At 38.0% G+C, this 26539-nt stretch overlaps 1 protein-coding gene across 1 annotated transcript; it reads right to left on the minus strand.

The window, feature by feature from the left end:
- Nucleotides 1–2926: 2926 nt before the first annotated feature.
- sts (steroid sulfatase (microsomal), isozyme S) lies at nucleotides 2927–21120 on the minus strand. Its single transcript, XM_059328250.1, has 9 exons — nucleotides 20958–21120; nucleotides 18017–18138; nucleotides 17776–17898; nucleotides 16835–17246; nucleotides 16250–16386; nucleotides 11244–11381; nucleotides 9603–9762; nucleotides 7927–8048; nucleotides 2927–6279 (listed from the first exon to the last, which is right to left on the minus strand). The coding sequence occupies exons 1-9, from the start codon at nucleotides 21104–21106 to the stop codon at nucleotides 5894–5896; spliced, it is 1749 nt and encodes a 582-aa protein (XP_059184233.1). The 5' UTR covers nucleotides 21107–21120; the 3' UTR covers nucleotides 2927–5893.
- Between the last annotated feature and the right edge of the window lie 5419 nt (nucleotides 21121–26539).

Consider the following 26539-nt stretch of genomic DNA (forward strand, 5'->3'; position numbering starts at 1 on the left):
TATCACACACACATTCTGGGCCTTTTCCTCTGCTCTATGTGACAGCAGCTGAACATGATAAAAAGCCTTCATGTGAACATGGACTCTTCATCAATTTTCCAAGGAGGCATTTAATTTCCCCGAGCTTGAAGCAGCGAGGAAGAAAATATTGGATATCGCAGCACTTCACAGGAAGTCCACGCTGGCCGTCATGGGTGTTGGAAGCCCCCTCAGGATGTGAAGATGGAGCGTCGTCTTTGAAGTGCCAGCCATTTCCGCTGGGTTTCTCTGTGTGAGTCTTCAGCCAGTTGAACTGGTGGGTGAGAGCTGCTCCTCCTCAGGACACAGTCACATGTTCAGCCTGCTGCTTCACTCACTGAGGCAAATTGATTATGTTGTACTATCTACTCAGTGAGGTTATTAATGCACAAAAGGCACACATTTAGCACATTAGAAAAGATCTTTTCTTTAATATACTCCAGCCTATCAGTGCAGCAGGAGTACCTCAGGGCTTGGTATTGGGCATCAGTGGTTTGTGACATTTCTTGTTTAAATTAGAAACCAAGAAAATGAAATCAAACTCAACAGTTAATAGAGTTAATATAGTTAATAGCATTCCAAATAGAAATCCAAATGGAAAAATACACCAAACAGTGTAAAAAAAATACTATTCCTTTTTTGACATTGAATTGAAAACTGTACAACGATATATAGATTTAATAGTTTACCTTAACAACTTAACATATTTTACAGTTTCTGACTAATTTAGAAATACAGTGATTATTTGAAATTAATTTGCAGTCTATTGCTGTTTTCTTGTATATTTACAACACAATACTATTCAGTTTTGTCTGTATATAACTGAAACTTGTTTATTTGTGTTCTGGCCTTGTTATTTCCTGTTTTATTTTGAAATAGTAACCCTCCTCTTGTCATCTGTCTGATTGTCTCCCCGCCACAGCTTGTCTTGTTTTTCGCCCTTTTGGATTCCTCGCAAGAGTGATTTTTCTTTGTAATTTATTAGTTAAGCGCAGTTCTTAGTTAGTTAGTTTCATAGCTTTTTTAGTCGTTTTGTTTTTCCTCCATTTGGAGTGATTTTGTGTTCTGTATTGTTTTTCCTCCTTTAGTCCTGATCCCGTATTTCATAGTGCCGTGTCTTCTTTGGTAATTCTGTGTCTTTTTTTGGTCATTTTGTGTCTTTTGGTCATTTTGGTTTTTTTCAGTCATTTTGTCTTTTTTGGTCATTTTGTGTCTTCTTGGTCATTTTGTGTCTTTTTTTTTGGTCATTTTGTGTCTTTTGGTCATTTTGTTTTTTTTCAGTCACTGTCTTTTTTGGTCATTTTGTGTCTTTTTGGTCATTTTGTGTCTTTTTTGGTCATTTTGTGTCTTTATTTTAGTAATTTTGTGTCTTTTTTGGTCATTTTGTGTCTTTTTTTGGTCATTTTGTGTCTTCATTTTAGTAATTTTGTGTCTTTTTTGGTCATTTTGTGTCTTTTTTTGTAATTCTGTCTTTTTTGGTCATTTTGTGTCTTTTTTGCTCATTTTGTGTCTTTTTTTGCTCATTTTGTGTCTTTTGGTTATTTTGGGGTTTCTTTCAGTCACTGTCTTTTTTGGTCATTTAGTGTCTTTTTGGTCATTTTGTGTCTTTTTTGGTCATTTAGTGTCTTTTTTGTAATTCTGTGTCTTTTTTGGTCATTTTGTGTCTTTTTTTGTAATTTTGTGTCTTTTTTGGTCATTTTGTGTCTTTTTGGTAATTTTGTGTCTTTTTTGTAATTCTGTGTCTTTTTCGGTCATTTTGTGTCTTTTTTGGTAATTTTGTGTCTTTTTTTGGTAATTTCGATACTGCCTCCTCGCAAGAGTGATTTTTCTTTGTAATTTATTAGTTAAGCGCAGTTCTTAGTTTCATAGCTTTTTGAGTCAGTCGTTTTGTTTTTCCTCCATTTGGAGTAATTTTGTGTTCTGTATTGTTTTTCCCCCTTTAGTCCTGATCCAGTATTTCATAGTGCCGTGTCTTCTTTGGTAATTCTGTGTCTTTTTTTGGTCATTTTGTGTCTTTTGGTCATTTTGGTTTTTTTCAGTCATTTTGTCTTTTTTGGTAATTTTGTGTCTTTTTTTTGGTAATTTTGTGTCTTTTGGTCATTTTGTTTTTTTTCAGTCACTGTCTTTTTTGGTCATTTTGTGTCTTTTTGGTCATTTTGTGTCTTTTTTGGTCATTTTGTGTCTTTATTTTAGTAATTTTGTGTCTTTTTTGGTCATTTGTGTCTTTTTTTGGTCATTTTGTGTCTTTATTTTAGTAATTTTGTGTCTTTTTTGGTCATTTTGTGTCTTTTTTGCTCATTTTGTGTCTTTTTTTGCTCATTTTGTGTCTTTTGGTCATTTTGTTTTTTTTTTCAGTCACTGTCTTTTTTGGTCATTTAGTGTCTTTTTGGTCATTTTGTGTCTTTTTTGGTCATTTTGTCTCTTTTTTTGGTCATTTTGTGTCTTTATTTTAGTAATTTTGTGTCTTTTTTGGTCATTTAGTGTCTTTTTTGTAATTCTGTGTCTTTTTTGGTCATTTTGTGTCTTTTTTTGTAATTTTGTGTCTTTTTTGGTCATTTTGTGTCTTTTTGGTAATTTTGTGTCTTTTTTGTAATTCTGTGTCTTTTTTGGTAATTTTGTGTCTTTTTGGTAATTTTGTGTCTTTTTTGTAATTCTGTGTCTTTTTTGGTCATTTTGTGTCTTTTTTTGTTATTTTGTGTCTTTTTTTGGTCATTTTGATACTGCCTCCAGCGGCCCCCAGGTAATATGAGTTTGAGACCCCTGATCTACATTCCTAAACATCATTAAAAGATTTAGAGAAATCCAGAAATGCATTGTCAGTAAACACACTTCACAGCTACATCTACTATTCATCAACTAACTTTAATAATATATACAAATAAAATAACAGATCTGACACCCCAAGTGATCTGATTTTATAATCATTTATTGATTTAATCATGTTTGCCATTTTAAAGTTCTTGACAAACCAAATAACGCACCCTATTTGACACACAAAGCATTATAAAAATGCATAATTAACATATAAAAAGAAATATCAACATCCAACAGTTTTCCTAAGTAAACCAAGACACACACAGATGTACCCAATAGTGTTTCCCCACTGGTATTATGCAAGCCCACCTGCTGGTTCTGGTAATGAGGCTCAATTAAGGCTTCCCTTAAATTACAGTTTCCACCCGGGGCGAAAGATTCCCCAGCTTGTGTTTTTTATATGTTTTGTTTCAGCGCATCTTGTTGGAAAATTCTCCCTCAGTAATGAAACACTGACGGGCCTGCTGTCTGGAAACAGGCCAGCTAAACTAGCCTATTTATTAGTGTAATTATTCAGCTGCTGACTTCACCTCACAGCACTGCAAAACTGCACACACCTGCAATACGTTACTACTCTGACGAGCATGTTGGAAATCTATGCGGAGCGGAGAATGACAGTATAAAGTGATTCCACACTCGGGGAAAGAATCCTCTCACGTGTTGTGCTTCTGCACACGTCTAAACTCATTTTGGGAAATGTGATGGGAGCCTGTGACCGTATTACCACCGTAGGCGTTCCTGCTGAGCAAAAGGTGCTGCTGGGAGATCCATCCTTTACTGAAGCTAATAAACAAACAGCCCGACCAGCTCCCAAACTGCAAAAACAAACCTGTTTCCAGAGGGATTGGCCTCAAAATAATGTGTGCTCAGAAGCAAAATCCATTCCAATAATAACGACCTAATGACTATTTTTTGACTCTGAGTTATGTATTTACTGTATGAAAGGATATTTGTTTTCAAAACTGTAAGTTAATTTACAGTAATTAACTGGAAGCATCTTCACCTGCAAAGTACTGTATTTAGGAAATACAGTGTAGAGGACGCCACAGGAAGGAGATCTTAAACCAGGAAGTCACTTAGCATGTTAGCACACTGGGGTCTCTCCTCTCAAACTCCATGAGGATTTTGAATGGGTTGTTGGTTAGATGCCCGAAAAGAGAGCGTGTCTATGTTCCCCGGGTCCTATGTTCCCCTCTTTGTATGAGACTGGGGAACATAGGACCCTTTTTCCCCGCTTTTCCCAACAAGGGTCCTATGTTCCCCAGTCTGTTACTTTTTCCACCATTACTGCCAAATTCCATGGCAAATAGGCCTAACCCTAACCCTATTTACAAAGCCAAAAAATGAACTGCAAAGTAACCAGAAAGTAGCTGCTGTGCAAATTTAAGTTTTGGGCTGCTTGTGGGGAACATAGGACCCTTTTTCTGGAAAAGGGTCCTATGTTCCCTGTTTTTCCCAAAAAGGGTCCTATGTTCCCCTGTAGCAATACATACCGGGGAACATAGGACCCTTTTTGGGAACAACAGGGAACATATGACCCTTTTTGGGAAAAACAGGGAACATAGGACCCTTTTTGGGAAAAACGGGGGACATAGGACCATTTTTGGGAAAAATTGGGAACATAGGACCCTTTTTGGGAAAAACGGGAAACATAGGACCCTTTTTGGGAAAAACGGGGAACATAGGACCCTTTTTGGGAAAAATGGGGAACATAGGACCCTTTTTGGGAAAAACGGGGGACATAGGACCCTTTTTGGGAAAAATTGGGAACATAGGACCCTTTTTGGGAAAAACAGGGAACATAGGACCCTTTTTGGGAAAAACAGGGAACATAGGACCCTTTTTGGGAAAAACTGGGGACATAGGACCCTTTTTGGGAAAAACAGGGAACATAGGACCCTTATTGGGAAAAATGGGGAACATAGGACCCTTTTTTCTAAAAAAAAAGGACCCAGGGAACATAGTGATGACCCCCCTGAATAAGGTCTGTGGTAAACACAAGGAGATGTTCACATTTTGTTGTACGACATAAAATACCTTAGTAAATACCCCACTTGTGAATTGTAAAGTAAAAACTGTCTTTAAAATGGTGGTTGCTAGCAAGTGGCTAAATGAGACTAAAGTGGCTACGGACACGGACAAGAACTCTCACACTAGTCCGCCTTACAGCCTCTAGTTGGATTTTCAGTGCTCTTGTAAACTCTTACAAAATATTGTAGATTAGGTTAATACCCACAACCCCCAATTCTTATAAATGTTGGCCCGTCGCTAAGAAGAACACCTCCTAAAACCAGTCAATGGTAAAAAAAATGGCAGTCTTCATACACCCCGATAACAAAGAAGTTGGGCCGCTGTATAAAACATGAACTTTCAATTTAATGTCTTCATACTATGGTTAACTGAATGTTGGCTGTAAAAAGTTGCAAACCACTGCATTATTATTAGACTTTGACTAAAGATTTTTGTACAAAACTGTAACTAAAAGCTATTTATTAAACTTTCACCAACTGCAAATGTGCGTTTATAACTAGAATCTTCATTTATGTCTTGGAGTGCATGGAGAGAAGCTATCCACTATTTCTCTTTCTGATCTGAATCAGTTCTTTCTGATTCTTGTGCTTTTTAGACACATTTTGCACAGCGTTGGAAATGTGGTTGCAAAGCTGATATTTGATCTACTTATTCCCATTTTTGTTAATATCCATGTTTCCACGTGTATGTGCATGTGATAAGTATCCATATACACACACGTATATATGAAATCCATATTTCACTCTTGGAAAGAACAGCTCTGGGACTTTCAGCCGTGCTGCTGAAAGGGATGAAAAGCGCCTTTGAAAAGACCATCAACAATCAAACCTTCACTTTCGGCACTGACTTCCTTCATCTCCATGGTAACATTTTCTGCTTGTGAAAAATAATTTCTTTTGCTTTATGACGATCAGCGTCTCGTATGCCTTTTAAACACATCTGAGGATCCAGCCTGCTATCCAATAACAGCTACCGCTTTGATTCTTTTTAAAGATTTCTGCGAGAGCTGTAGTTACAGATGTGTCTGGTTTTACCTTCCTTGTTTATGATCCTCATTTGAACCCGGACGGTCCTGCTCGCACTGACAGAGTTGCGTGAATGTGGAGCAGCAGGGTTGCAGCCTTGGCTTCCACAGTACGTTCCCGGCAGAAAATTGGCTCTCCACGGGCTTCACCGACCTCCGATGGCTCTTTACGGCCTCCTCCATCACAGCCAGGATGGAGTGAAAGGCCGGCTCGGTGTCGGGCGTCAGCGGCGTGGCCTCTGACGGGTCTCTTGAGAGATCAAAGAGCAGTGGAGGATCATGGTAGGTCACATAGGGCGACGTGCAGAAGCAGACATGTGTGTGGTGACAGGAATTCGAGTTGGCTGGATAGAAGTCTGGTGTGAAGTAAAAGGCTTTCCACACAGAGCTACCTGAAGAAAGAGAAATAAAAAACAGACATTCAGTAGCCGTGTGTCCTAGCCTGGGTATACCCAAACTGCCTTGCGCGCTCGAATTTCATTTCGAACCTCCATCCAGTCTGGCAACCAGGAAGCTTTCTTAGCCCTGTTTTAGGGATCCAATCACAGAGCGGGGAGGGACGGCAAGACGATGACGCGTACTACTCGGCACTTGGAAGCTTGTAGTTTTCATACGGATCCAACATGGCTGCTGCAGACGCAAAACTCTCTTTAGCTGTAGACGGCGTTTTAAATAGTTTAGAGCGAAAGTTGAAAGGCGAAAGGTCTCTTGGCGGCTCCGCTGTCCCCCGGCTTGTAGCGAGATCACCCCCCAGAGACCCGCAGCAGCTTGTTTATTGCCCATAAAATCAGTGGATGTGTGTGGCTGAATGACATGAGGGGGAATAAAGCGTGAAAATAAATAATCTTGCAGAAAGCGAGAACTGGAGAAGCAAAGCAGCAGCAACACTCTCACAGACACACACACAACAAACATCCATCTCTGTAGCTCTACTACGTCATCTTGTATAACTGATCTGATTGGCTAAGAGCTACCTACAGACGCTTTTGATAGACATTCTAAGCGTCCAATAAACGGCTCCGGAGGATCGTAAACCACACCTTCTCTACGGAGAAATGAACGGTTGGTTTCCAGACGAAATCTCATTTGAGATTAGTCTGGTGTTAGCCAGGCTACGTGTGTCCATGATTTTGAAGCAAAATTTTGAAATGTTGCATCAAAAATTATGCCATTTAGAGACGTGTCCATCAACTGGTTTAGAGCGAATAAATAAAGCTGCAGTAACATACTTTGGTCAGAAGATGGCAGTGTAATGTCTTACAAGGTTATAATAGTTTGGGATTTTTCATTAGTTTTAATTTTGTTGCGATTTTTTGTTTTCAAATTCAGTTAGTTTTTTAGAGTGAGTTTGCTAGTTTTGGTTCGTTTTTATTTTCTGGAAAATGCTTAGTTTTAGTTTAGTTTCTATTAGTTTTAGTGTTAGTTTTAGTTATTTTGTAATGGGGTATTTGTTGGGTGTGAGATTCAAAAAAAGTCACAATAAATGTTTCCTTTATTTCCTTTGTCTGATCCATCTCAGCCCCAATAAAGTTATTAAGTCATAAAACCAGATAGATGAAATAGGTTTCATATCAACCAAAAAGGTTTATGTATGAAACAAGTTTACAAAAACGAAAGACATTTTCACTGTAATTGTAGTTAGTTTTAGTTAGTTTTGTAACTACACAATACAGTTTCAGTAAGTTATCAGGTTTTTTAAAAACTCCTTTTTATTTTTATTTCAGTTAACGAAAATGTTTTTTCAATTCTAGTTTTCGTTTTTTCGTTAGTTTTCGTTAACAATAATAACCTTGGTGTCTTACTGTAGGCTAATCCATCAGTAAACAGGAGAAGAAGAATAGATTGTGTGAGAGAGAAAAAACAACAAAAATAGGTATTCTAGGTATTGTGAGAAGACCTCGGTGTGTATTCAGTGAGCATTTGTTTGCGTTGACTGACCTAATAAATACTAAACTGATGGTATAGTTCTTTACAGTGATGTGCACATGAAGTTCATACATGTTGGATAGCTCTTTGAGCATGTGATTGTTTGGACTTACTGTTTTGGGGATGCCATCTGACAGCGTTCAAGGCGTTGTTGCAGTAATGGAACAGAAACTCGTGGTTGGACCTTTCAACTCTCCCCTGAAGCAAATCCATCAGGTCATGACCATCTATCTCTCTGCAGGAGAAGGACAGGAAGCAGAACTAGTGATGTCCAAATTAAGCTTCATAGAGAGGAAATTAAATGATAGCAGGGCTATGGGGTCTATTGAGAATTCACCTATGGGATTTTTGCATTGGATTTTGGAACATTGCAGAAAATAAGCTCTGTGGCAAACACATGTTTCTGATGCTTATGCGCTTTGATCAGCAGGATATCTTCACAAATGAACACAACTTTTATGATATTAATTGTGTTAATGCAGCTGACAGAAGTAACAAGCTAACGTTTTGCTATAGCTAACTATTCCACAGTCGCATGACTTGAACGCCACTATGGTTATGCTTCAGAAGGTCTCCGACAAGCTAACCAGCGGTTTTGACAAGCTAGCTAAAACCATAGCCTAGAAACATTTTTTTCGACCTAATCTATAATCTACAAAAGTTCGCAAGAGGACTGAAAAACACGACTAGAGGCTGTAAGGTGGACTAGAGAGAGAGTTGCTGTCCGTGTGTAGGCTAATGATGTTTAATGTCCAAGACAACCACTGTAGTCTCATTTAGCCACTTGTTAGCAACCGCCTTTTTAAGGACACGTAAAAATTCGAAATTCACAGGTAGGGGTATTTACTAACGTATATGCCGTGCAACAAAACGCGAACATCTCTTCAGCTTGTGTTAACCACAGAACTTATTTCAGACTAGGGCTGGGCAATATATCGATATAAAAGATATATCGATATATTTTTTAATGTGATATGGAATTAGACCATATTGCATATAGATATAGTTCAAATTTGCACTGTGATCTTTGCTCCAGGCAAGGTGCGGCTTTTTCTTAAGATTTTTTATTTTATTTAAATGTGCACTTTATGGAGCTTTGATTTTTTTTAAAAGGTACTCCTGTTGTTATACAGTATTTATGTTCACTTAAATAAACGGTTTAAATTAAGCTACTTGTGACATGTCATATTTGACTTTGACTTTGACTGAACATTTGCTCTCACTTAGTGAAAAAAAAATATCGGGATTTATATCGTATATCGATATTCAGCCCAAATATATCGGGATATGACTTTTGGTCCCTATCGCCCAGCCCTATTTCAGACATCTAACCAAAAACCCATTCAAACTCAATGAGGATTCATTGAGTTTGAGAGGTTAGCTAACATGCTAACTTACTTCCTAGTTTAAGAACTGATTTCTGTAGCACCCTATTAGTTGTTTCTGTTGACGCCACTATAGGGTCTACTTGGTTTACAAAACAAAGCTCAAGTAATGGCAAAAAAAGTGATTTTAGCCCTTTGTTGAACAGATAGTGCCATCTAGTGGGCTCAGAAAATAATGATATAAATAAAGCTTCATGAACCCACCTCTGACCAATGCTCATTACTGTGAATCACAATGATCCTCTGATCAAAGCTTCAGGATTACCTTAATAAGTTTCCTGCTCTCTGATCCTGGATCTTACTCACTGTGAGCACCCTGCCTTTCTCTTCTTTAAATGTGACCCAGATTCAAGACTGCTCTTGTTTTGACTGACATATAGAAAGAGTTATGTGCAAAGACTCACCTGTCATCAGGAACCGAAGCTCCGCTCAGGTGCACCACTGTGGGAAACAGGTCCATGTTGCTGGTGGGCCCGTCTACCAGTCTGCCACTGGGGATGGTCCCTGGCCAACGCAGGATTCCCGGGACCCGGATCCCTCCCTCCCAGTTCGTGGACTTCCCTGCTGCTCAGAGGGAAAGAAGAACAAAAGCATCATGAAACCAGTTCTCATCCAGCTTCTATAACTCAGCATGTCTGGTCTCCAAACAGCTCTGGTTTGATAAGTAAAGGAACAACTATCTTCTTCAGACTGCTGCCCCGCAGAGATAAAAGAGCACAGCAGACAGGGGCTGCCTTACAAAACTCTCTCTGCTCTTTGAATCACAACTGCTGAGTCCAAACACAAAGATTACATCAAATCTCAACACACACTGTGAAATTTATCCATCAGTCTGTTTCTTACTCTCAACAGGACAAACCAGTTCACCACCAGTCTGACATGTGAATAAAAGAAATATTTGAATACAATCCTTTATTCACGGTCTGGATTTTTCGAAAATCTTTTTATTTCTAAAGATGTGTCATTTCTATGGGAGCCCTGAAAGGTAAAAAAAAAAAAAAAGAAAAAAACCTTTTCTCTCCTTTTGATGGGTGAAAATTAAGGTTTTACCAAGATAGTATTTCTAAGTTGCTTTATTTTTATCTGTGAAAATGGGAAAAAAAAAATTGTCAAGTGTTTGTTGTTGTAATACTTGTTTCAACCACAAGGGGCTGAAGTTTACCACCACCAAAAATAGGACTAAAGCATTCATGTTGCTTCTGAATGAGTTTTAATTTAGTCCAGTTTGAAAAAAAAAATGTCATCTGTTTTTAAGTCATAAAAACAGAAAAGAGACTTAAAACAGATTGTTTTTTCCTCACTTGCCTTTTCAACTTCTGTAATTTTGTCATAATTTCCTCGAAAGTGTCAAGCAATTTGGAACTAGTAGTTGGTAAGCAGTTGTTGATTTCCAGAAGAAAATATGAATTAATAGTTAATAGTATTAATATATAATGGCATTAATATTAACAAAGCTATTTCGAACAATTCAAACAATCAACAACTAAAGGCTAATTCGGTCATTTTTAGATTCAAAATTACTGAGTTTTGCATTTGTAGGCGGACACAGCATTTTTATTTTTTCTCAACTTATGAAGGTAAAAAATAGAATTCCTGTTTGATACTTTTGGCTAACACATTTTTAAATGTCTTGTTTCTTTGTTGTATGTGATTACATGGAGCCATATGACACAGAAGAAATTTTATACCACCCAATCGTGTTTATCCATGACCTCTCTCTCACAATAGGTGGCGCTAATTCATTCTGCATACCAAGTTCTGCATCCTGCTGCTGCACAGTTGCCTGATTTAACTCCTTCCACCTCCCCAGGCTCCTCATCTATTAGCATTTAGTTGTTTGTGCATTTTGCATGGTTTTAGTATGCTTTCATGTTCATTAGATGTTAATTATCTTAAGCATTGCCACAGGGCTTGTGAGCCCAGGGACAGTGTCAGGATTGCTCAGATTTGTACCACAGCATCACACGAGCAGAGCCACAGCAAGTTAAAATGTGTATTACTGTAGTAAACACCTTAAAACTTGCCAATCAAAAAACATGCCGTACACTTATATATTCCATTCGACCCTCCATGGATCTCCCCTCTGGCTGAGATCTCCTCCAGGTGAGCCCCCTGATCTGAGGTCAGGTAAACCAGAGTGTTTTCCCTCAGGTTGAGTCTGTCCAGAGTCTGCATGATCTGACCTGAGAACACAATATACACAGCAGTCAGCAAGACTTTCTTTTGTTGGTTCTGTTCTCCACTGAAACAATGATTGTGAGTTAAAAAGATATATTTCTCAAATCGGCCTTAAACTGAAGCACTGTATTTTTTACAGTTTCTTACTATATTTTAATTTGCAACATATTACTGTATTCTTGTAAATTTACAACACAATACTGTCCAGTTTCGTCAGTCAATTACTGAATATTTGCAGTACACTGTAAAATGACAGTGAAATCTGAACATTATTCTACTGTACTGATGTCATAAAGGGTCATACTATATACTGCAATGCAATCTGGGATAAAAAAATATGTGATTTGAGACAATGCAATTATTTTTAGTCATATTTCCTAAAGGCAGTATGTAGAGTGTGAATAAAAGTGGTCCAAGCACAGAACCTTGTGGAACACCATGACTAACATTACAGTGCAGTGTCATACTGTATATTGCAATGCAATCTGGGAGAAAAAATATGTGATTTGAGACAATGCCATTATCTTTTTAGTCATACTTCCTAAAGGAAGCATGTGTAGTGTGAATAAAAGTGGTCCAAGCACAGAACCTTGTGGAACACCATGACTAACATTACAGTGCAGTGTCATACTGTATATTGCAATGCAATCTGGGAGATTACATCGTATCCTATATTATCCTGAAATGTATCTGGAACTACAATATCAAAGTGAAAGTAGTTTTAACTCTGTCATATTCACTAATGCGGAGACTGTAATAGAGAGCAACTCATAGTAGCTATTCATATGTACACAGCCTGGAGATAACTGAACACATCTACAAACAGGAGCTGTGTTTTCCCTCTAAATATAGATCTCTTAAATCCCCTTCTCACTTTAAAATAACAATTGCACATTTGTAGACAGAACTGTGTAGGCCGAAAAACAAAAATGGTCAAATAAATATACACATTTCCAAGCACTTCTGGAGTAAACATGAAGGTGAATGCATGTAAAATATCAATAATGGACCACTGTATGCTTATGTATGGTAAAAAAAGCCCTTCCCACTTTGTGTGTTCTGGTATGTTGTTGTTGTGTTTCTCTTCCTGTATAGGCGGGGCCACAGGTAATGCCACTCCTTCAGTCTGTAGAGTGGTAGAGTGTCAGGAGAAGGAACAACAGCTGAATCGAATCATAATTAACACTGAGGCTATTTAGGCCGCGTTCAGACTGCCAGCCAAAATCCGATTTTTAGCCCATCCAGATTGGAACTGGATGGCTCTTTTGAAGTCTGAACAGTCACAAATCACATGAAATCCGATTTTTACAAACCGGATCGAAACCACCTTCGGGAGGTAGTTTCAGATCGCATTTGGACAGATGCGTCTGAACCGCTCCAAACACTCAGATCGGTTTTGACTGTCCGTGACGTCACTCTACACGGCACGCGTAGCGCCGGCAGCGCGGAGACGAGGTGTCCACCAGCAGCCGCGCCCGACTCATACGGGCCCGACGGGGCGTCCATCCGCCCGGTTTCTCCCTGGTGCGTCTGAGATGTTCTGCTCCTCTACTGGACAGTGATAAAGCCAATATACTGAGGTGACCTGCCTCCATCATGTTTGTTGTTGTTGTTGTTCTTGTCACTGTCGCAATTATATGACGTCTGACGCCGTTACGACGTCAGACGCTCTGACGCCGTTACTATAGCAACCTGTCAGATCAGTCAATAATGTGGCCCAGTCTGAACAGAGCCATATCTGATTTGGACACTTGCTAAAAACAGTGTGGACAGTCAGCCCCGGATTTGAGTAGGAATCTGATTTGAATCAGATTCGCCTGCAGTCTGAACGCAGCCATAGAGGAGACTCTACTCTACAGCCACTGCCTTTGTTGGTTTAGTTTGTTTGGTAGAGTTACGCTACCTATACATCAGAAGATTTTTAAAAGACTTTGATTTGAAAAGACTATCAGCTCACACCTGCTCCCATCTAAAGACAAGTGTTTAGAGTTTTTAGTCTCACACTGAGATCTTAGACAGACTGTCAATCCTGCAGGGTCACTATTTACAAGACTACAACTAGATTCTTTAAGCAGTTTTTTCCCACCATGCAATTTTTTCCGCATCATGCTCTTAGTAAAAACTTACAAATGGAGGAGAAGCAGCTTTTGGCTCCAGCTGCTCTAGTGTGTGACTCAGTGGTTTGTGTTGAAAAAGACAACAACAAAAAGAAGAGAAGACGCCACAAAATGCTCCTCACAAAGCTGGAATAGGGTTTCTGTTTTTCTGACATGAAAAGTTGAATATTTTAAAGTAAAAATAGATGTAAGGAAGAATAAAGGAAAGGAAAATTCATAAAGGAATTCATGATATACATTTATGTCCTATTTAATTATAATTTGTTTAATTGAATAATTATATGTATCAACTCTATCAACTTTCATTTAGTTAATCATACATTAATCATCCATTATTTATTACTTATTTATGTATACATTTATTTCTACATTTTAATTGGGTCTCCTTACTGTTCTCTTTACTAAGAAACATCTAAATATGTGTCATCACTATATTTTTATTTTCGTCATACTGTGTTACGTCACTGTAACTTGAGACAATATCGAACACGTTTGATATGATCCAAACCCAACACTAGGAAAAGACTGATATAAAACAGAGCAGATTACTACCTTAAACGTAACCATGGAGATGACGGGAGCGCCGTGACTCCAGTAAAACTCCAAGATTTACTAAAGACTTTCAGCTTTTAGTCTGGGACTGGGAAAATAGTTTGGTGTAAGCCCAGCATTACTTTTCATGTACACACCTCACCACCGAATACTGATTCACAAAATTGAGTTGCTTTATGAAAAGAATGTACGTAAATGCTGGGAAAGAAGTAGTTACAAGGGTGACATGAGCCATGTAAATTCTGAAAAAAAAGTGTGTTTACATGAAAAAAAAACCTGATTCACAAACTCTGAGCCACAGAAGTTACATAAAAAGTAGTGATGTGCCAGTGAAGCCTCATGAACCATTGTCATTATTTTCTGAGCCCACTAGATGGCGCTCTCTGTTCAACAAAGAGCTGAAAGCACACTCAATTATCATTGCTCAAGCCTTTTTTTAAACCAATAGCACCATCTAGTGGGCTCAGAAAATAATGACAATGGTTCATGAGGCTTCATTGGCACATCACTAATAAAAAGTGATTAACTATTTGTTTTCACACTGGACACGATCCCTGTTCCCCTGGAGTTAAGTCCGCCATTTGTTTGTCCAAATACACTGCATATTCTAAAATACAGTAAGAAACCTTAAAAAAAACAGCACTTTGCAGGTGAAGCTGCAGTTAATTACTGTAAACTTACACTGAACAGTTTTACAGTGTAAATCATTAATCTTTTTTCAAAGCTGGAAACCAGATTGATGAAAGCCCTGAACCAAAACAATGACCTAAAGGAGGCCAAAAACCTCTGAGAGCTAAGGGGAACAAAAAAATACATCATTCCATTCAAGTATTCCTCTAGCTCTGGATGATGGCTCCATATTAAAAGCTGCTGGGTAAAAAAAAGAACCAGGAAGAAAAAGAAAAACACTTCTTCTCTCATTCAGCAAGCAAAACACAAAGCAATTATTGCTCTCCCTTTTGTGCTGACACAATACTCCTGAAGCTAAAATAATTGTGGTAATTACACATTCATTAGGAAAACAGCCCCCCACATTCAGTCCATTGTGGGTACATGTCGCGCTGTCCTTGAGACAGAACATCATTAGAGCAGAGAGAAAGTGGTCTATTTTAAATATGTCCACTAAACCTTCAAGACCAGCTGGAGTACTTGAAGTGAGCTCATATTTCAGACAAACAGAACTGGTCAATTCCACACAGATGTGTCATCAATAGTACAAAGTATGTACTGATTGTGATGTACTTTTAATGCTGTTTGCTTTGTTGTTGCACATCCTAAAGATTATGTCACTGTACCTCAACGCAAACTGGAACAGGAAACTCTTACTGAAATCACTGTGAAAAACTAATGAAAGCTGAATGCCAAAAATATGTAATTTTAACCCTTTGATGCACAACATGGGTCTAAAGTGACCCGACAGAGTTTTTATGTTCTATATCTTTGCAATAAATTATTTTCATCATTCAGTATTCCAGGTTTTCCTCAATTAGTTTGTTTTTGATAATCATACATCCTGGTTTTATGTTTTCCTTTATTCATTTTTGAATAAAAATCCTTTTTTGTGTAACTACTCTTCTAATGCACAACACAGGTCATCAATGACCCGTATCCATTTTTTTTAGCTAAGTAGCTTGCTAAGCTAACTACTTAGCTAACTTATTGGCTAAGTATTGAGCTAAGTAGCTAGCTAAACTAAATACTTAGCTGACTCCTTGGCTAAATATTTAGCTAAGTAGCTTGCTAAACTAACTACTTAGCTAACCTCTTGGCTAGGTAGTTAGCTTAGCAAGCTACTTAGCCAAGTAGTTAGCTATGTAATAATACAAAAACAGTTTTTCTTCATAAAGTATGAGAAGCAAAATGGAAACAATGATCTGTGGTTATCAAAAACAAGATATTTCAAGAATACTTGGAATATGCAATCATAAAATAAGTTGATATCAAAAGATAGAACAGAGAAACACACAGCAAGCATTAAATAACATGGGAAATGAATACAGGTCATTTTTGACCCATGTTGTACATTAGAAGGGGCGTCAATATGTTGTGCATCAAAGGGTTAACAGAAACAGTGTTAAAACGTTTTCATACCTCTGCTATAAAAAGCTATAAACAGCTATAAAGAGCTATAAAGAGCGTGTTTAAATAGCTGGTTTAAATGGTCTGTCCTTGGTGGAGGTAACAAAGCAGAGCTAGTGGCCTACCTACACTCCAGTCAACTTCATGGACACTGTCCCCATAGATGCCGTGACGGCTTGTTCCTCTGAATGCTGCTGAGGCAAACAAGGCTGTGTGCACTTGGATGAAAGAGAAGAACAGCAGGAATGGCCTCGCTGAGTTCCTGCAGGAAACACAACATAATATGGTTTCATTACTAGCATGAAAATGCCTTTTTTGGACAAAGCATTAACCCTTAATGGGGCACTCATTGAAATACTTGCAAATTCAAGATTTCTACCCTAGATAATATTGGAGGATATTACATACTGCCAGAATGTGTAAAAAAAAACATACGGGAGGGGGGGTAATATTTTGAGAAAAAAGTCTACGAGATTAAAGTGGCAAATCTACGGGGGAAAAGTGCTCAGATTTGTGACATTTAAAGTGGCAAATCTACAAGAAAAAAGTAGCAGATTTGCCGATACTATCGTGATAGTTTCCGGGAAAATATATCGTCCTAAAAAAATGTGTTATTGTGACAGGCCTAGGAACAAGTGTAATTTTGATCACTGTACAAGACATAACCAAGAGTATTCTAACACACATCGATGACAAAAGCTGACAGATACTTCTCTATGAAGTCCACTGCTTCATGAGTCATCCTCTGTGTCAGGTTTTCAGATGAGTACGGCTGCTCCACAATTCTGTGGTCCCTCATGAGAAGACAGTTAAGGTATGGCACAACCATGATGAATCCTACTATCAAAGGTATGAGCACGGCCAACAGAGACAGCAGGCTCACAATCAGCCCTCTGCGGATGGTGACAATGCCACTGTAGTGGAGTAGGACTGCAGTGACCAGGACAATGCCCAGTGTACTGTAAGGGAAATATTTATAGAACTGGAATACAGTGCCGTGTCCAGGCTGGCAGTCCCGCAGGTTGGTTAAAGGTATGCCAAAGAAATAGTCAAATCCGTGGGCGCTGGGGTGGTGGCAGTGATCGTCACTGCTCTCACAGTTAAGTCCAAGGTGCCATTTTCCTGGGAAAAAGAAGACTTTTTAAATTATAGAAAAAGGAAGATATTGAAAGAGAAAAAAACTTGAAAACTGAATGACATTTTTATAGGGCCGGGACTTTAACGTGTTAGGATTAATTAATTACACAAAAATTAACACGTTAAAAAAATGTACGCATTCTAATCGCACTTATTTATGCACCGCGGAACGTTTCTCACTGGATGAGTTTCAGGTGGACCGATTATACTGGAGCATCAAATTGTCTTGAAGAAGATTTTTTACTAGCGATTGAGACCATAGTGTTGTCCTACAAAAATTTTTATCAATTTGGATTGAAATGAATGGACAGAATTTTTTTGCAGCCACACTTAGCCTAGCTTAGCTTAATTTTCAGTGGAATGCAGCTTAAGGCACTTCCTGGTTTGCCTCCCTGCTCGGACCCGGAGGTTGCCGCCTGGTTAAATCACAACATGGTAAAATAAACTGTTAATTTTCTTCACTCTCTTATGTCTCCTGATTGAACTTGGGAAACAAAGTAGAACTGCAACGTACCGATAAGAGCTGTCTCATAGCCCTGTTGTTTGGCAATCTTAGCGAAGGTAACCTCTTCGCTTGGGAGTCCTCCGGATGATGCAGTAAATATAAAGGTACCAGGTCGCATTGTGCCGGCTAAACCTGTTGAAAGATATTATAAACTACACAAGTGTTTAACAGTTGTATTGTGTTAATGTAGCCTGCAGACCAGTATTAAGCACAGTGTTGGCCTTTGAGAGTGTTGGAGGGTTGAACTTGCCTGATCGTATCGGGTAGCGCCCGGTGAGAAACGCCGCCCTGCTGGGAGTGCAGAGGGGCGCTGCAGCGATGTGGTGCGTCAGCTTCACCCCTTCCTGTGCCAACTGGTCAATATTTGGGGTTCTGCAAATTACAAAGAGTCACACAGCAGGTTCAAAGTAACTTAACTACTTACTTAACTAGGGCCGGGACTTTAACGCGTTAATTAGGATTAATTATTTACACAAAAATGAATGCGTTAAGAAATTGACGCATTTCAATTGCACTTATTTTTGCACCGCGGAATGTTTCTCACTGGATGAGTTTCAGGCGGACCGATTATACTGGAGCACCAACTAGCGTTCATGAGTTCAGACAACAACAAACCACAGTGAACATGAAGGAAGAAGCTGATGAGACCTTTGGTTGGCCCCGTGGATGATGGGACATTTAGTTACAAAAAACCAACGGATGGAAGCGTCGATAAGAGCATGGTTGTGTTGCTATGCAACAAGGGATTCACATATCACCGCAGCACATCGAGCCTCAAATATCACCTCAATGCAAAACATATACCAGCTAGCGGCTAAATATGCTATTGCTACACTTGATGGCAAGTGGGGGGGGGGGCATCTAAGATAATCTCGTCCTGGGCCCAGGCAAGACTGTCAGCTGGCCTGAGGGCCAGGCTCACCTATTCACTGCATTCATCCCAATATTATGGAGGTGAATGGAAATTAGTGTTTAACTAATTCTAATCCCCTTTAACAGAGGAAAAAGGCCAACCATTCCCTTTTTCTTCTTGGTCAAATGAGAGAATTTGCTGATTTTGTTGTCATATACAGCAGCAACAAAAAGCATGTGAACCCTTTGAAATTACCTGTTTTTCTGCATTAATAAGTCGTAAAATACACCATGTGTTTAACCTAATTCCACACAAACAATTATAGTAAGTGAACATTTAGGCTAATGACTCCAACAAGAGCTAATCAGAGTCAGGAGTTAGCAAAACTGGAGCGCAACCATAGCCTAATAAACTTTTTATTAACCTTATCTACAATCAAAACAAGAGTCTGCAAGGAAGACTAGTGGGAGTAGGGCTGGGCGATATGGACCAAAATTCATATTCCGATATATTTAGGCTGAATATCGACATACGATATATATAAAGCAAATGTTCAGTCAAAGTCAAAGCCAAATATGACATGTCACATGTACTTTAATTGAAACCGTTTATTTAAGTGAACATAAATACTGTATGAAAACAGGAGAACCTTTTTTAAAAAATCAAAGCTCCATAAAGTGCACATTTAAATAAAAAAATATCTTGAATAAAAGCCGCAGCTTGCCTGGAGCAAGGATCACAGTGCGAATTTGAACTATATCGATATATGTGATATGGTCTAATTCCATATCACATTTAAAAATATATCAATGTATCTTTTATATCGATATATCGCACAGACCTAAGGGAGAGAGTTCCTCCTCTGTCCGACTTTTACAACCACTGTAGTCTCATTTAGCCACTTGTTAGTAAATGCCACAATCTGGCCTTAAATAGGTGTTTGCTAACATATTTTATGTCATACATAAAAACATGAATATTTCTTACTCTTGTGTTAACCACAGACTTTATTTTAGGCTTATAACCACCAACACATTCAAAATCCTCACTGAGTTTGAGAGGATAGGCCTCAGCGAGCTAACATGCTAACTTACTTCCTGGTTTAAGATCTTTAAGAGATTTACATTAATGGTTTACTGTTTAAAGCCGTAGAAGGTTTACAGGTTGTTTTATTGATGTGAATCATTGCTTAAAACCTGTTAATCTTCTAATGTCCCGTCGGCGGAATGATACGCTGCGTATCGGGCTTTTTTTTAGCCATTATTAGGAGTATACTGATGATATCATATGAAACTAGAAGATCTAAGGAATGTCGGGAAGTTGCTGAAAAAGCCCTGCAAAATTAGGTTATTTTGGCGATTTTCAAAGCGGTCATGTGACCTCTGACGTCATGCTATCTGAATGAAAATAGTCTCTATGTGTTCCCACAAGTCTATACATGCCTACTTTATGCTGATCACATGCAGTTTAAGGCAAAAACCACATAGTTTTTCTCATGTGGTACAAATTTGCCATTTCCACCTACTGTATTTGAATATGTGTGCATACTGAGGTCCATAAACAGGCTTTGAATACATAAACTGGGTATCAGTGTAAAGCTGAGACTCTTCTGGATTCAATGAGTCCAGTTCTCTTCATGTGGGGTGATGTTAGTCACCAGTAGTAGCTAGTTCATTGCAGTGAGGGCATTTCTTGAGTCTTGAGTTCTCTGTATAAAATGAGCTGCTGGGACCTCTAGGATAATCACAGCCTCATGAAACTTTACAACCACAAACTACAGACCTAGAGGGTTCAGAGAATGTGCAGCTTCCCTAGGTATATTGACAATAAGAGGGTTTCTCATCAGTTTGAAGAACAGAAGTGCTCGTCATCCAATCGCTGAAAATACAGAAATCTCCAAAATTACCAACGTTTTTGAAGCCAAATCTCAGCATGGGTTCTTCTATGTTGTTCCGAAGGTCTTGATATATTGATGTAATTTTCTGGAGGGTTTTTCCAACCAATTTTATCCATTCTCGATATGAATAAAATTACATTATTGAGCACCAAATGTGTGTAACAAATGGTATCAACCCAAACTTGCTGCAACAATTTATGGGACACAGTTGAACATGGACTGGACTTTAGAAAGCCAACCCTAATATTATGACCCTTTATATACCATAAAAGGCTTTAATAAATAAATAATTAATTCATTAAGCCATTTTAAATAGATGTTTTTGATCAGAACACCTTGACACACAGTGTTGAGCTTCATCTCAAATTAATCTTCAGGTTCACAGCTTTCAGATTATGTCAACCTCCACTGCTCACAACCACCAAAAAGGTATGTGTTTACCTCAGTGTTGTATTGCCGTAGCAACCCAGGTCTCCAATCCCCAGGTCATCCACCATCATCAGAACAAAATTGGGCCTGCTGCTTTCCTGAAGAGACACGCAGCTCACCAGGAGCAGCAGCAGAGAGGACTGCAGCCATGTGGACGTCATGTTGTACCAGCACCGACACTGGAAGAGAAATAACACAGCTGTACTTATACACCCACTGATTTTTAAAAAAAAATTATAGTAGCCAATAGCATCCACACATCCTGAAACTTCCTCCCACTCACTTTTTTAGCTTTTAGAAGTAAAAAAAACCCTCTACTTAGTTGCATTTAGTTACATTATATATTACATTTACACTCCACTACCTTAAGAGGTAAACAATGCACTTTTTACTCAACTTAACTCAACTTCGTATAAGGAGTTGTTTTTCCAGTTCTATTTATTTTATTGTATTAAAATTATTATTGTTATTATTATTATTATTATTATTATTATTATTATTATTATTATTATTATATGTTTTTATGTATCCAATTGTCTTTATTTCATTTTATTATTATTATTATTATTATTATTAGGGCCTCGGGGCAATCGCACCGAGCACTGGTCCCATACAGCAATAGCTGTAGGGACCAGTGCTCGGGGTGAAATGTGCGGTTTAATTTTTAACTGCCCAAAATTTTGCATTGAAATGAATGGGACCTGTATCCAGGTCTCTTTATTTCATTGTATTATAATAATAATAATAATTATTATTATTATTATTATTATTATTATTATTATTATTATTATCATTATATAATGTTTTTATGTATCAGTTCTCTTTATTTCATTGTATTATTATTATTATTATTATTATTTAATGTTTGTTTTAATGTATCCATTTCTCTTTATTCCATTGTATTATTATTATTATTATTATTATTATTATTATTATTATTATTATATTATTATTATCATATGTTTGTTTTTCCTGTATCAACTTATCTTTATTTTTATTATTATTAATATTATTAGTTGTAGTTTTTTATATATCCAGTTCTCTTTATTTCATTGTATAATAATAATAATAATAATAATAATAATGGTGATTATTATTATTATTAGTAGTAGTAGTAGTAGTAGTAGTAGTAGTATATGTTTTTTTTTTTCTGTATCCAGCTCTCTTTATTATATACTGTTTTTATGAAATATATATATATATATATATATATATATATATATATATATATATATATATATATATAATTTAACTATTATTATTTTCATTTTCTATTTATGTATTTATTTTTGTATTATTTAGATGTTTCTCAAATATTATACATATAATGTTTACCCTGCTACTTCTGTTACTGCACTACTGCTGTAAATGTTCTATAAATGAATGTGAAATAAAGGTTATATTAAAAAGAAAAAAATACTTTTTTTTAGTGTAGATAATGATGTAAAACTGCTACAATAATACTGTGGTAGTTTTACATTGCAACACTGTTATCTTTCCTGGATTAGAATACTGCAATAAATCGATGTTCCATTACATGTTATTGTTTTACTTTGTGCAGACTGCAGGTCAACTTTGAGTCAGTAAATGCTCCTCGCATGGTGCGTTCACTGCAGAGGTTGAATATCCCCATTATGGGATTAATAAATAACTAATCTTAAATAATAAAACCGGTAACATGTTGCAATGGCAAAAAAACTATTAACTCTGTAAAATCATGAGTTATAACGAACCGACGCACAGCTGTTTGACTCTTACCTTTACTTCTTCTGAGCTGCGGTGAACTATTCAAAACTTCCGGGACAGTTCGGCTGTTGTTGTCTCGCGACATATAGAGATGAGAACTGCGCTTCCGGTTTTAAATTTCAAAATAAAACTTGAAGAACATATTGCAGAGATAAAAAGTGAAAAAAATCTCAAATGTATAATAATGTAGAAAGGTGTCATATAGTATAGTCATTATATTCATATAGTCATAGTCATAATAATTATTCAGGTCTTTTACTTTGGGTAAAAGTATTAATTAAAAGTAGGCCTATGTGTTGTGCAAAAATATGATAGTATAAGGAGACAGTATAAGGAGACAGTATGAGGAGACAGTATAAGGAGACAGTATAAGGAGACAGTATGAGGAGACAGTATAAGGAGACAGTATAAGGAGACAGTATGAGGAGACAGTATGAGGAGACAGTATAAGGAGACAGTATAAGGAGACAGTATGAGGAGACATTATAAGGAGACATTATAAGGAGACAGTATGAGGAGACATTATAAGGAGACATTATAAGGAGACAGTATGAGGAGACATTATCAGGAGACATTATAAGGAGACAGTATAAGGAGACAGCATGAGGAGACATTATCAGGAGACAGTATGAGGAGACAGTATAAGGAGACATTATAAGGAAACAGTATGAGGAGACAGTATAAGGAGACATAAGAAGACAGTATAAGGAGACATAAGGAGACAGCATAAGGAGACATTATAAGGAGACAGCATAAGGAGACATTATAAGGAGACAGTATGAGGAGACATTATAAGGAGATAGTATGAGGAGACAGTATAAGGAGACAGTATGAGGAGACAGTATAAGGAGACATTATAAGGAGACAGTATTTATTGATTCTTTGTGGCATAGATGTTATGTTATTCAATACTTTATGACAGTTGCCAGACCTTGAAAATAGTATATTCTTCACATTAGTAAATAATATTTTGTGTCTTGAAGTAGTATTGATATGACATGTATCCATGACCTTCTGTTTGTTGTTAACTCTTTGTATAATCTCTCCTTTCTTCAACAATCATCTTTTTCTCACCTTTAAAAGAGAACATACAAAAACATTTTCCTCTGCAGTTCATGTCATACACATAAACTACTGTCACTTTTAACTAACTTTCTGAACCAGGGTCACACTCATACACAGCCTCAAGTTTTCAATCCACACAAATGCACATGTCCTTGCCTTTCAAAGCCATTTGTTCCCTTTACTTCCTCACTTGATTTGTTCTGCCTAGTATATGAAGCAGTAAAAGTGTGGAGGAATACTGGCATCTGTTGTTTGGGTCCAACATTGCAGAATCTACATCTGAGTGAATATCAAAGCTGAGCTCGGCTCCAGCATCTCTCAGGGGCCTTGAGGGGGTTCAAAGAAAATAGGAAATTTAATTTAAACAAGATTTGAATTCATTAGGGATTACTCGAAAATGTTTGAAAATAAGTTTCAAATAAATCATCATGAGAAAATGTTAAGCATTTCCGAGATTCGTCATTAAATGAATAGCCATATACTTCAATATGGGCCCTGGGATTCAAGCTAATCCAACAGGCATTAAGTAGTGTTCTCTGGTTAATTTATTAAGTGTAGTGACATGTTTGTTTCAGAAAATCCTTTGACACTTTTCTCAGCCTGTGCAAAAAAAATGAATCCGGAAATCACAGCAGAGAATATACTGCTGAGGATGCCACATTAGTTAGATCACAATATTGTAAACAGACTAACCGAACAAGTTAGCGATAATGACACACCGGCCACAATCCTGTTCTGACAGGTAAAATTGCTGTTTTTGTCTGGTGGCTTTGAAGAAAGCATGCATAATAGCTAGAGATGTCTGACAGCAGGGTAAAAGGATGAAAATCATCCTAATATAGTGCACTGCTATTGATTTTTTAGATGGCTAAAATGGGGTCATCCCTCTATTCCCTCAGCCCTATGTTCCCTCATTTCTATTACATTTTCCTTCGCATCTAAATTAGGCCCAATGTTCCCTCCCCTTTTTTTGAATCTGTCAAAACACATGAAAAACAGGTGAAATTCTTTATTCTATTATTAATCTGAGGGAACAAAGGGTTAAGGGAACAAATGGTTGAGGGAACATAGGGTTAAGGAAAATAGGGTTCAGGGAACATAGGGTGGAAGGGAACAAAGGGTTAAGGGAACATTGGGTTGAAGCAAAATAGGGTTAAGGGAACATGGGATTGAAGGAAAATAGAGTTGAGTAACATAGGGTTGAAGGGAATTAGGGTTCAGGGAACATATGGTTTTAAGGAAAATAGGGTTGAGAACCATAGGGTTCAGGGAACATAGGGTTGAGAACCATAGGGTTGAGGGAACATTGGGTTGAAGGAAAATAGGTTTGAGGGAACATAGGGTTGAGAACCATAGGGTTGAGGGAACATTGGGTTTGAGGGAACAGGGTTTTAAGGAAAATAGGGTTGAGAACCATAAGATTGAGTGAACATATGGTTGAAGAGAAATGGGGTTCAGGGAACATAGGGTTCAGGGAACATAGGGTTGAAGGAGAATAGGGTTGAGGAACATAGGGTTGAAGGAGAATAGGGTTTTAAGGAAAATAGGGTTGAGAAACATAGGGTTGAGGGAACATAGGGTTGAAGGGAACATAAGGTTGAAGGGAACAAAGGGTTGAAGGAAAATAGGGTTGAGGGAACATAGGGTTGAAGGGAACATAGAGTTGAAGGGAAATAGGGTTCAGGGAACATAGGGTTGAAGCAAAATAGGGTTGAGGGAACATAGGGTTGAAGGAAAATAGGGTTAAGGAACATAGGGTTGAAGGGAACATAGAGTTGAAGGGAAATAGGGTTCAGGGAACAAAAGGTTGAAGGGAACATAGGGTTGAAGGAAAATAGGGTTCAGGGAACAAAAGGTTGAAGGGAACATATGGTTGAAGGAAAATAGGGTTCAGGGAACAAAAGGTTGAAGGGAACATATGGTTGAAGGAAAATAGGGTTCAGGGAACAAAAGGTTGAAGGGAACATAGGGTTGAATGAAAATAGGGTTCAGGGAATATAGGCTTGAGGGAACAAAGGGTACACATCGTTCACTCTGTTAAACATCTGAATTTGAAGGACCTTGAGGAAGTTATCCCTATTTCTCGCCTTGTGATGACAGTATTTTCTGCCTGCCTTGGCGTGCAGTTGCTCAGAACAGAACAGTTGCCATGATTGGATGGCAGTTTGTATGATTTCTTCGCTGAGCCTTTTAGATGTAATGTTGAAGTGGCCACATTACAGACAACCATGATCGACCATGACCCTCGCCTCTATTAGATCAAATCACCAGCAGAGTGTTGATAATACAACATCAATGTGTGTGCATCTGCTTCTAGAAAGAGCACACTGCGACAAGGCTGACCACTTGATGGCTTGCAGCGCACATAATAGACCGTCCCCACTCGACTCAACCTTAATCCATCTGCCACGAATCCAACCATTAGGTGTTATCATCAGCAGTCCAGTCACATCCCTGCAGGGTTCTGCGGGTCCTGCTGGATGCAGCTCTTAAAAACACCGCTCTTTTCTCTGCTCTATCCGACAAATTAAAGGATTTTTCTTCTTTTAAAGCCTCTTCAAAGTCTGCTTCATTGTCAGCCTTCTCGAGCACAAAGGCGGGAGAACGCAGCACGCAGGCCTCCTGCAGGTTCGGGAGCCCGAACACCTAAGGACCTGAGAGAAGACTCAGGCATCAGACGCATGCCAATAAGAGACATTTATTGTGAAGCACTTTGAATTAAAACAGCACTACAGGCAACAGGGCATGGCAGTGGACAGAAAATACAGTTCATTAGGTGGTGC

This window comes from Centropristis striata, chromosome 24 (assembly GCF_030273125.1).
Source record: "Centropristis striata isolate RG_2023a ecotype Rhode Island chromosome 24, C.striata_1.0, whole genome shotgun sequence".
Classification (NCBI taxonomy): Eukaryota; Metazoa; Chordata; class Actinopteri; order Perciformes; family Serranidae; genus Centropristis; species Centropristis striata.

Excerpts from the sequence above, each read along its gene's own strand:
- sts (XM_059328250.1), bottom strand. The coding sequence starts at position 21,106 with ATGACGTCCACATGGCTGCAGTCCTCTCTGCTGCTGCTCCTGGTGAGC. Across the intron at positions 17,899-18,016 it reads GCGCTACCCGATACGATCAG|GTTTAGCCGGCACAATGCGA; the intron begins GCAAGTTCAACC and ends ATCTTTCAACAG. Across the intron at positions 8,049-9,602 it reads GCTTCGGTTCCTGATGACAG|AGAGATAGATGGTCATGACC; the intron begins GTGAGTCTTTGC and ends CTTCTCCTGCAG.